Here is a 12171-nt window from a genome sequence, read left to right as displayed (position 1 = left end):
AGACAGAACTGCTGAGAATGTATATATGGCTTCCATTCTCAGCAGCTCTGCCACCCTCCTGCACACCAGCTCTCTTACACTGCTCTGCTCTTCTCAGCTAGTGCACTGACGGGAGGCAGAACTGCTGAGAATAGCAGAGCAGTGTAGTTCTTGTGACATTAATTTCTAATGTAGGTATCTGTCAGTTTTAAAAGTTAGGGGTGGCCAATAGGCAGTCCAATAGCCAGTACTTGCATGGGAGCTAATCAAATATAATAGTTACTAAAAATATTGTTTTTTTGTAAACTCTGCCAAGGAATGATGCATAACGACCCTTCATCAATACCCCTTTGGACAAAAAGAGTGACAGGTCTGTGGTCTCATTGTAAAAGAAAAACTGCCTGTGTTGTCATTATCAACAAGTCAGCATCTCTAGTCCACATTTCCAGGGCAAATTACAACCTGAAGGGGGAATCTGACTTCCTGACATTTCTTTGTGACAATTTCGATGATGTGTTCTTTTCACTGAGCTTCAACCTATTCTTCTTTGTTCTACTTGATTTACTTTTCATACATGTGTTTTCTGGAGCAGCACCAGCCAGTTTTCAGTAACTGACAATTTATGTAAAGTAGACATGCTTTTTTTTATCCTGCCAGTCTTTTCAGTGGTTACTCTGTAATCACATGCCAGCCTGCAAATGTTGGCACGGAGGAGGCACATCAGAACATTATTACTCCAGTCTGATAGATCTTCATATTATCTGTTTGGTGATTGGATCTTTTTCAGTGTTTTCACGTGAATAAAATAGCATTTATTAGCTATATTGGTTAATAATTCCCAATAAATATTGTTTGTTATAATGGTTATTTTATGATTCTATATTATATTCATTTACAGCTCCAGAAGTGCTTGCCCAGAAGCCCTACAGCAAAGCAGTTGACTGCTGGTCCATCGGGGTCATTGCATATATACTGTAAGTATAATAACCTGGATCTGTGAGCAGAATAGCTTAACATTTGGTAATACATTGTTTTAAAGTTTAAAAAGCACTATTTTCTATCTTCAGTTACCATAGGGAATATTATATTGTATTCCCTTGTGGAAATGTACCCTACGTTTCTGTTCTCGTGTAAATACAGTAATTCCCTTCTTGTTGTCACTGCAACAGCTGTGCCCTCACCTTCCATTTTGGCGACCAATATTTTGCAATACAATGAACTCACTGCCCCAGTGCCAACAGTCATCAAGACAATTAGAAGCAGAGACATTTCTGTGATCCCAACAGTAAAAAAAAATAAAGATAACATTTGTAAGTAAATTTCGTATAAATGGGTTTTTCGTCCTGGGCTTACATGAAGAAGTCTACTTTGCCAATCGCACTTCTTCTGTTCATGGACTATTATGCATGGTAGCACTTCCAGGTGCTTTGGATCGGTTTTGTTTGCATACCTTAACTTATGTACTATATTTTTTTTTTGTTTTTTTTATAAATATACTATAAGCTTAAACACACCAACAGAGTTTATGGGGTTCAAAAAAAAAAAACAAAGTAAATGAGAAAGAATTTCCAGAGCTCCATAGATTATCTAAAATGCAGCACAACATTGGTTGCCTGTCTGACTGAAACATTAGATGAAGCTATTCATTAAATGACCCATTCAGTTTTGTGTGTACATTCAGAGTTATAAAGCTCTGTAAACAGACCTTTGGTGACAGATGGTTAGGGATGGAAGAAACATGTGAAATGAAGCTCTACCATCTGGCCAAATTGAATATTACATACAATAATATAGAAATGCAATATAACTTACTGAAAAAAAAAATTCTACAAAGCTACTGCACATTACGTTTAAAATTATTATTAATATTTATTATTAATAATAAACAGGATTTATAAAGCTTGAACATATTACGCAGTGCTGTAAAATAAATAGGGTTGCAAATGACAGTGACACAGGAGGAAAGGACCCTGCCCCGAAGAGCTTACAATCTAGGAGGTGAGGGGAATTAACACACAATAGGAGGGGAGATATGTAGTGATGGGAAGTAGTGACAGTTTGAAAAGACAGAAGAACATGGGTAGGCAAGTTTGAAAAAATGGGTTTTCAGTGCTCTTTTAAATGAGCAGAAAGTAGGAGCAAGCCGAATAGGATGAGGAAGACCATTCCAGAGAGTTGGGGCAGCTCTAGAAAAGTCTTGGAGCCATGCGTGTGATGAGGTTGATGAGTGATGAAGTCAGTAGTAGGTCATCAGAGGAGCAGAGAGAGCGGCTGGGGGAGTATTTTTTTACCAGATCAGAAAGCTACATGGGACAAGTGCTGTGTAGGGATATGAAGGCAAAGCACAGGATTCCTGAAACTCAACCTGGATAAAACAGAACTTATCACCCCCTCAAATTCCAGATCTCCCCCTGACATAATTCTAACTAGCGCGTTGTCTTGGCGTCACCTTTGATTCTGCCCTCTCATTTACCCCCCCATATTCAGAACATTTCCAGGTCCTGTCATTTTCACCTGGACAACATCTCCAAAATCCACCGCTACCTGTCCCCTGAGACCACCAAACTCCTTAGTGGTACATTCTCTATAGTACAGTGGCTGGAAGGTAGGGAGGGGTCTATTGAGGTTTTCTTCAGAATAGGGAGCATTATGGCATGTTTGAAAGCGGAGGGGTAGATACCAGTAGAAAGGGAGAGGTTGAAAAGTTCAGTTAGGGCGGGGGCCAGGGTGAAGGAATGGGCATGGAGTAGATCAGTGGGAATTGGGCCAAGCGGACAGGTAGTAGATGGAGATGATGAGAGAAGAGAGGAGACATCATCCATAGTACCTGGGCTGAGGGAGGCCAGTGATGGCATACAGGTGGAAGGGGTGGAGATGGTTGGAGTGACCAGGTGAGCAGAGACATCATGTCTGATTTTGTCAGTTTTATCTCTAAAGAAGATGGCATTGTCTTGGGCAGAGAAAGTTGTAGGGAGTCAAGTATTGAGAAGAGGCTGTGTGGGTTGGAAGCTTGAGAGGAAATTACAGCGGAGAAATAATTTTGCTTGGTGACAGGGAACTCAGTGTTAAAGTTTTGAAGCCTCGTTTTGTAGTCCATGAAGTCAGTGCTGAGGATAGATTTTCTCCACTTGCGCACAGCTGCACGAACAGTCTTTTGTGTCATTGTTGGTGTGATTGTTGTGCCAGGGACAAGGGTTAGGGAGGGGGGCAAGTGTTCGATAAGTTGAAGGTGATAAGGTTGTGATCAGAAAGAGGAAATGGCGAGTTGTCAAGGAGGGTGAGGTTGCAGAGTTTGGAAATACCGGGTCTAAAGTGTGTCCGGCGAAGTGTGTAGAGCCGTTTATGTTCTGTGTGAGTCCAAATGAAGAGGTAATGGAGAGCAGTTTGGCAGAGAAAGGATAGTTGGGCTCATCCACTGCAACATTAAATCACCGAGGATGAGGGTGGGCAGGTCATGGGAAAGAATGTGTGGGAGCCAAGAGGCAAAGTTATCAAAAAATTATGATACTGGGCCGGGGGGGGGGGGGGGGGGGCTGGTAGACATGGTAGACACCAGCAACATTGAGGGGTAAGGGGCTGAAAATACGTACGGAGTGGACGTCACAAAAGAGATGAAGTAACCCTCTTTCCTGAAAGGGCAGCAGGGTATTTTTGACCTGTGTACATGATTTTCTATTGTGCACCCCATAATAAAGTCATCCATTATTATCCTCAACTGTTAGGAGTTGTTCCTTAAAAAATCAGAGAGGAAAATGTAAGATGACAAGGTTATAATATACTGGTTAGTCTGTTTTATATGATCTGCTGACTAATGCCTCCATTTTTGAGCAGATGATGTATGATATTGATCAATATCTGAATAATAATTACAGGGTGTGAAAATACAGAATCCTAATCTGATTTTGGATCAGACTAGGTTTTTTTGACTAACATTTTTAGCTCTACTTCACTGCTAGATCTTTCTGTCCATGAATATGAGCAACCCTGACAAGCACACAGTTGACACCTGAATAATCTCTAAACCATGTGACAGTACAAACATTTACAGAACCATCGTCGCAAAGAAATTATCTGCCAGCAAGTAAATAAATTGTGTCCTGGGAGGCTTGCGTTTTTTTCCTGACACTGATTTATATCCTAAAGCATTAGTAGACTGCAGTTTAAAAATATATGGTTTCTACAGAGACCATTATAGTGTTATAAATTGCAGATCACTATAATATTGTATGGACATCTGAACGATTCATGAGGGAAAGTGGCTTATACTTAGAAACAGATGAGCACCAGCCATTACTGATTTAACACACACTTATCAGACTTACATCAGTGCCAGTTACTAATGAGCAACAATTATTTCCAGATTACTTTGGGTTTTTGTAGTTTCTGTAAAGTACTACATTGTTAGCAAATGTTAGAAATATTTATCACTTGTGATTTTTCCTGTAAGAAGTCTGGATTTCTGTGTGCTCTTTGTAGCAGTTTAAATATTTTATATAAATCATTACATTTGATTGCTGAAGTACAAGGGACTATTCTGGAACTCCAAAACTCCTAGGATAAGCAAATTATGTAAAAATTCAAGATGCATTTGTATTCTTACTTGAATGTTGGTTCCCCTTGTCTATCCCTTTTAAATCTTGCATGGCCAAGCTGCTTACTTCTCTGTTGTCTTGTATCCCCCCCTTGCCGTGTCCTTGCCATAGCTCTTCTCATTGCACAGGCTGTGTGTATAATAGTAATAGTTAAAGCAATTTCAATGAAGAGGGGAATTTATCACTTTCAAACTCTAGCCAAAAAATAAAAGATTTTGGCTTTAAATACACTTTAAGTTTGTGTACTTGTATTGTGTTATTGATATGTGTAACTTTTTTTTCAGCCTCTGTGGATATCCACCTTTCTATGATGAAAATGACTCTAAACTCTTTGAACAGATATTAAAGGCAGATTATGAATTTGATTCTCCCTATTGGGATGATATTTCAGATTCAGGTATGTTCACTAAGTTGTGTTTGTTTGTTTTTTATTTTCATGAATAGCAAAAGAAGAAAAGCTAGCATACCTAATTACTCATCCTAATTACTCAAGGATCATCCGATTTGAAAATCTGTGGCTTGTTGAGCAGTGTGTTATGAAACAAAAAATGATGGTAAACTTGCGCTACTATTTACATACTTAAATATTTGTTAGCAATCATCATTGAACTCATGCCACAGGGAGATTTTTTTTTTTATGTACAGGTAAATATTTCTGTAGCAAAGATTAAAATTGCCTGTGGAGTCCTTTTCTTGCTATTTTACCTTTCTACCTTTTTCAGTAACCTCCATTATAGGGCCCTGTCCTGCACCGCAAAACTTTTCCAGCTGTTTTATTTATTTCTGTGGGTGAGCCATACCCTGCTGGATGGCTTTCCTGTAGGAATGTCTAGGGCCACGGTGGATTTCCCTGGAAAGGCTGTGTGGTGTTGGACAGCCTAGGGATGTAAAGTAAAGATCACTAAAACAGGTAAAAGGTCATTTTTAAGGCAGGGTTGGGGGACAAGTTTATTTTTAATTGCAAAAGTGCATTATCAGTGTTTTTATTGTTGCCTTTCTACATTTCCTAAACTTTTATAGAGAGCATAATGCTTCCAGTCAACTAAACACTAAGGTTGGAAATTATTCCATTACCTGGCAGACTTCGGTCAAAAAAAAAAGTTAGAAAACCAGACTGGCCATTTTACCTGCTGTTTATAAATGAATCCTGCAGGATTAGAAAATAAACTCATCGTGTTCTTTTTCAGAAAACGCTAAAAAAATAATTAACTCTTAAGAAAAGTTTGAGATATAAATAAAACCAGTTATTCACAATTGTCTGTCCCAAATGTCAATCTTAGCACAATATTTTTGATGGCTCCTGCTTTTCATATTGTTTATTCATTATACTATAAAACTGTGCAAGGACAGTAAAATACAAGTAAGGTTTTAGTTTTATTCTCAATAGCTGTTTTATTAGACAAAAAGCTATTGAATTTGCTATTAGATTTTAAAGGTCTGTAAAGATTGACAGTTGAGACTGTGTATAGTTTTTATTGATGTATCCAGGCAGCATTGATGTGTGTTTTTTGCAAGCGAAGAACAAGTGCTTTCTCTATTCATAAACCTACATTTTTGTGAGCTTTTCTAAAGAGACTTTGATGTTGTCAGATACGTGCTTCTCCAGGGTTCATGTACAGTAGCCCTTAGGGGTTAGCATGCTCTTAACTGTTTAGGAAATAAATACATGATAGCTGATATAGATATCGGTCATTGATATAAAGGGTAACAGCACCCATTATAATCAATTGTACAGTCTTTGTAAAATATTAGCTAGAGTTACCAAAAACATTACAGTCTGGGTCCTTTCCTAAACAACCAATTCAGCTTTTATACTGGTAAACTGTAATTAAGCTGTAAGAAAATCTATAGGGGATTGTAAAATAAGATTGTAATACCAGTTTTATAGATTACAAGAAGTAAAGAAAACTTAATTGCAGAATTTTAGTAGTTACTTTTCCTAGGGACATAGATATAAGCCATGCTGGAATGCTTAGCTACCTTATTGCTAAGTTGGTAGTTCTATATTTACTGACACTATCTATTTAACCTTAGAGTTGCAATAGGAAGTATAGGAAGTATGCAAAAATTTTATGCAGGAGTCTTCACCAAATGATAAATGTTAGAAAATGCTTCTTGCACTGGAAACCAGTGATTTGACTTCAGACTCTGGCCCTGAATAAAGCTCTCCACGGCTGGAAAGGATATACTTTCATCAGTGAAGCTGGGTGATCCAGCAAACCTGGAATGGATTTCTTTAAAGTATTTTGCTATTTGTTAGCAGATGTTTTGAATCCTGGACCAGATCCTTTTCAGGTTTGCTGGATTACCCAGCTTCACTGATGAAAGTGTATGCTTTCCAGCCTTGGAGACCTTTTATAAATCAGGCGCTCTGTGTGGGCTTCTGGCTAGAGAGCCCCACAAAGATCTAATACAACAACATTGAATTTTTCTGAACTGTTAAAATAAATCCTAGCTGCTACATAGATTGAGTTTTTTTTTGTAGCAAGGTATGTATTGTTTCTCTTTGTTATGATAGGATAGCTAATGTTCTGCTGTTCCCTATTTGTCTAGTCCCAGGCTGGGCAGGTCCTAGACTGGGTTGTTTTTCTCTGCTGTATATTCTATAAAAAGGTCTAAGCCAGTGCAGGACCAGGCTGTGCAGCCTAACATGAGTGATTAGCATGGCCTTTTTTAGTTTTTAATTTATTATTAGGCATACTATATTTCTTACATCTGTTATATCAGCATTTTATAGAATACGTGTAGTCCCCAGGTAACATACGAGATAGGGACTGTAGGTTTATCCTTAAGTTGAAATTGTATGTATGTCGGAACAGGTACATTATTTTAATAAATGCAATTAGGAAAGAGTTTGTTCTGGTCATTAAAGAGTTACAAGAGCTTGCAGAACAGCAAAAGACTTCTTCAGCAAGTCATGCGAACCAGGCCCTCCTCCCCATCAAGCCTCTGTCCTGCACACCAGGAAGCAGGGAAGCCCCATTTGTATCCAGGAGTCATCTGTATGTCGGATGTCCTTAACTCAGGGACTACCTGTATCCACACTTGCAAAGTGGTCGAGCCTCAATAGTAGGGTACCTTTGCATGTGGCTTCATGTGGTCCTACAGTGTAACCACAGATGGAGTAATGCAATAAGATTGAATACATGTAATGCCTCCTCATAATCATAAACAATCACGTACTTAATAATACTCCATCACATTTGTTCCTTTTGAACAATACAGGGCTTGTGATTACATGAAAAGCAACCTAAGAATTACTTGACGTGATATTAATCATGATTTTTAGTTTCCCTTAATATATTATCTGTAAATAGGAAATTGATATTTCCTGGAACTTCCGATGGGCTCGCCAAATCGGTTTGCCGAAAATTTGCAGACCCATCAGAAGTTCGAGAAAATTTTCGCTCATCCCTTCTCAAGATATATACAGAAGGAAGATTTTTATCCTTCCTATAAATATTAGGTCATACTTTACCGCAACAATACAAAAAGATGCTCATAGAACCAGTGTTTTTTCAGGGGTACCATAGCATTTTACCAGGAAAAATCATCATCACTGGTCCACCGAGTAAATTCCCAGGCTTCACCCTACACATGGTAATCATTGGCCAATCATGTAGAAATAAATAGAATCATGATGTTCTAATGTCTGCGAGTTCCTTCCTGAACAACATGATGCACTTTACTACTTTACAGATAATTGCAGTCGAAATTGAATCTGTAAACAACATGTCTTTTTCTTCAGTCTGGGAAACACAAAATATTGTACATTAATATTAAGTTATATTCTATATACAAACATAAAAACATATTGGTTTAAATTTAAATAAAACTTGATGCAAAACCATTAAGGTTTACCTTAAAATGCATGGGGTTTGTACATTTTTTTGTTTACAGCCTTTAAGTAATAGTAGCTTTAACAACTTTGGTATCAATTATAAAAACCAGGAAAAACACATATTGATGTATGTAAAAAAAAACAATGCTTTTTTTCATAGAATGGGTCTGTCTGTTCCTATAGCCACCCATAATAAAGGTTAAAGATTGGGGCATTGTGACATTACAGTATTAGCACATTCTGGCAGCTTAAATCATCTGATTGTATTAATTCCTGGGAACCTTTGCACTTCCCATCTCTACATTCTGTAAGATATTACCAGAGAATATTTTATCCTACACTTACATTATAAAATACTAGTAGGGAATTCAGATTCCCTGGCTTCTAAACTGCTGTGTCTGCACAGGCTTACCAATAAAACAAAGCCATCAATTAATTTTCGCAATCATAGCAGCTATTTGGATTTTGTTTATTAGGCTGCTCTTTTTCATCATTCACAGAAATCTTATAGCCATTACTATAAAATGAATGTATGGTATATAACATACACTGAAGATTTAATTGCATATTAGATTGGATCACAACCAAAACGACGAGACCAGGCAATCAATATTGGTTTTGCTTATGAATGAGCACCCTACAATACTTTTTAGATCATCCAGTGCGTTTGTGTGCAGAAGTGTCATGCCATACAGTCTTCGAGTTTGCCATTTGATCTTAGTTTGAATGCCTGGGCACCCACAGCAACTTTCTACTAATAAACACAATGACACCCCCAACACATACATAACTTACGGTAGTTGTTATAGAAAGTTTTTATCACATAACCACTAACAGGTAATTTCATTACTCAGCTTTAAAAATAATTAAAAACAACTTAATTTTCATTTTCCTCAATGTAATCACAAAAGATGTATCAATTTATATTTTATTTTGTATTGTTTTTACTTATTCTTAACAAAACTCGGTACACATGAGGGTAAAATTGGTAATGCAAGCCCTGTTAGTGTACTGCCAACAAAGCATAAGCAGTATCTGCTGTTTACAATGTGCATTTTTAATACTGATGGGATCATATGAGTGTATTTCAATATTTTAGTGGTGTTTTGCCAATTTCCTTACCTCTTGCAAATTAAATATTGTATTATTCAAATCTGTAAAAAAATAGCTTGCTTTGCATGAAATGCACTTACCAGATTGCTTTAATAGGCCCCACATGAGAGGGATTAGAAGCTGAAATAAATTACAGATCTCTGGTTCACCTTTTTAGTTTTACCTAAACTTGGAAAAATAACCTTCCTAACTGTACATCTGGGGGAAATATAATGTAGAGTCACACATAGGGGTGAAAACACTATTCTGAGACAACAATCCAAGATGCAGAAAATAACTTCAAAGAATTGTAAAGATTACAGCTACTGTAATCAACCCCAGCTGGCTTTATAGAACGGCTCTGACTCCAGCCAGCGTACACACGAAGGCTTTTATTTCACTTAGATCCAATAAACAACAGACAATAAGCTAAATGTGTAACCCACCAGGGACCAGTAAGAATTAAATCCAAATTGCATTGATGTGTAGAAGTAGTTCACCGGTCCTGGAGTCTATTTTAACCTACAGATCAAACAAATGTCAGCTGGACCTGCACCTATATTGGATTGGATAATGGGTAAATGATTAAAGTGGAAATACGGCTCCTAAAGGCACAAGACCATGGGTTATATAGATGTAGACAGATTTCTGTATGTCGTAGACTCAGTTCTTTCATTATTTGTTTGTATGAAAGTTCATTGTCACTTATTATCAGAAACAAGAGTGTTATTAAGAAGGAGGCTACCCATACAATCCAAAAAAGCCCCCCTTCTGTATATCATCCAAAAGTCTTGACATTGCATCTAGGTGCCATCATCATTGATGTGATGTCAGTATCACCATCTCTGAGCTGACTGACACTCATTTATACCACCAGTTAAATAAAAGGGTAGGGAGGTAAAGGTAGCAGTGGCAGAGCTAGACCAGCACAGGCAGTAGGTAGATAATCCATAATGGGAGAAGGCTAAGACCTACAAAGAGCAAGGGTGTTGTGCTGGGGATTTGGCTATCAGAGAAGTGGTCAACTTTCTAGTAAATGCAAAGGCACATTTTATATAAATGAAAAAAAAATGATGGAAAGAAAAAATATTGCAAGTAAACATTCAGAATATTTGATTTTGCTGTGCTTTTTCCCTACAATTCTTTAAATTGGTTACATGGTCTCTTTAAATGGTAATTCTTTAAGGCCTTTCTGAAAATGTACAAGTCTACATGAATACATTCCTGATTTATGTCATAAAAAACAGCAAATGCATCATTTTTTAAACAAATGTCTACATTTTATCAGCAGTCCGTGGACTTCAGTTGAAGTGCAGTCACTGCAGTATCAAGCAGACTATGACATTGCAACTTCAGCAAGCAAGATGCTGCAAAGTCATCTTTGTTTAGTCATCATACAAAGTCAGCTCCTATTGCTACTTGGATTTGAAGATACTGACTGACCATGATCTGGTAAATTCTGGTGCTTGTGCAGTTTTCACTGTGTTAACAAACACAGATCAGTTCCTGCTGCAGCCACTTCCTACTCAGTGTTGCTGTCTAATCAGTGGGGAAGAGGTGATTTTACCTGTTCCATTTGTATTATTATGGATAACAGCATTTGAACAGGAGGGAGTAATGACAAGGCAACTTAAAAAGGGACAGTTATGCTTCTGTTTAAAATAAAGCGTAGTCATTTAAAAAGAGACAGCCAACTAATGGAAATATCCTCGTGTGTCTTATTAGAATAATATTAGTTTTTCCCTAACTGTGAATCCATCAACATCTTTTTTTATTGCTGTGTGCCCAGTAGAGAATTTGATTAACTTCCTGTCCCTGTAACAAGACTGTTACTGGCAGTAATTGTACGTTTTTCTTTATTATCCAAAACGTACTGGAATGTGCCATTTTAAGGCTTAATTCAGACAAACTGCTGAAAATTGCAATTCCTTTCTACTGTGATTAGAAAGCTTTTCAATACAGGTCTGTGGAATCAGTCCAGTGGAGATCCATATTGCATAGAGGGTCTTAAAAACTTTAGTGCAACTGCACCGCCTTCAAACAACTGGCAAAAAGGGTTTTGAACCATTATTTTTAGATGGGTCAGTACTAGTCTCAAAGACAACCACCGGTCTGAAAAGATCCTATTATTATTCTACAGTATATCAGCAATGAACTTTGTGGCCAGGGCTGCTAGCCCTTTATTTATTGTCAGATTGACAGTTCTTGTATGCATTTTATCAGCCACAGCTGCTGTGTCATTTCTGTGTGTCATTAATATATCAAATTAGTTTGCAAATTCGACTGTAACTGAAAATCATTTTAACTTGTGTTCAATATTTTTTAGGATTGCTGGTGATACGGCTTTATGTAAAAATATTCATGAATCTGTCAGTGCACAAATCCGTAAAAACTTTGCAAAAAGTAAATGGAGGGTAAGTCATCACAATTCTTTCGTCATATTATTCTGTTATACTTACAGGTAAAATCTCATATTGTGCAAAGAACAAGAGGGAAATCCACTGGAGGATGTAACATTAAGCAGTTTTACTGTTTTAAACCCTTTATGGATGGATAGGATTACCAAATCTGTGGGATAGCCTAAACAATGTAAAACAGCTCACAAACATTACAGGAAAATCTCTGCTCAGAAAATTGGGTGCCAATGCTGACCATTCCTTCTGAACA

At 37.4% G+C, this 12171-nt stretch overlaps 1 protein-coding gene across 1 annotated transcript in view; it reads left to right on the top strand.

Moving 5' to 3' along the window:
• CAMK1D (calcium/calmodulin dependent protein kinase ID) overlaps positions 1 to 12171 on the top strand; it is a gene marked incomplete at its 5' end in the record, with an annotated part of 173929 nt that overhangs the window by 146524 nt on the left and 15234 nt on the right. The window contains 4 exon segments of the mRNA XM_072399053.1: positions 878 to 953; positions 4856 to 4968; positions 5016 to 5100; positions 11831 to 11918. Of these exon segments, the coding sequence (XP_072255154.1) occupies positions 878 to 953; positions 4856 to 4968; positions 5016 to 5100; positions 11831 to 11918 (362 nt within the window).

This window comes from Pyxicephalus adspersus, chromosome 2, assembly GCF_032062135.1.
Source record: "Pyxicephalus adspersus chromosome 2, UCB_Pads_2.0, whole genome shotgun sequence".
In the NCBI taxonomy this organism is placed as follows: domain Eukaryota; kingdom Metazoa; phylum Chordata; class Amphibia; order Anura; family Pyxicephalidae; genus Pyxicephalus; species Pyxicephalus adspersus.
This window is presented reverse-complemented; position numbering and strand designations above follow the sequence as displayed.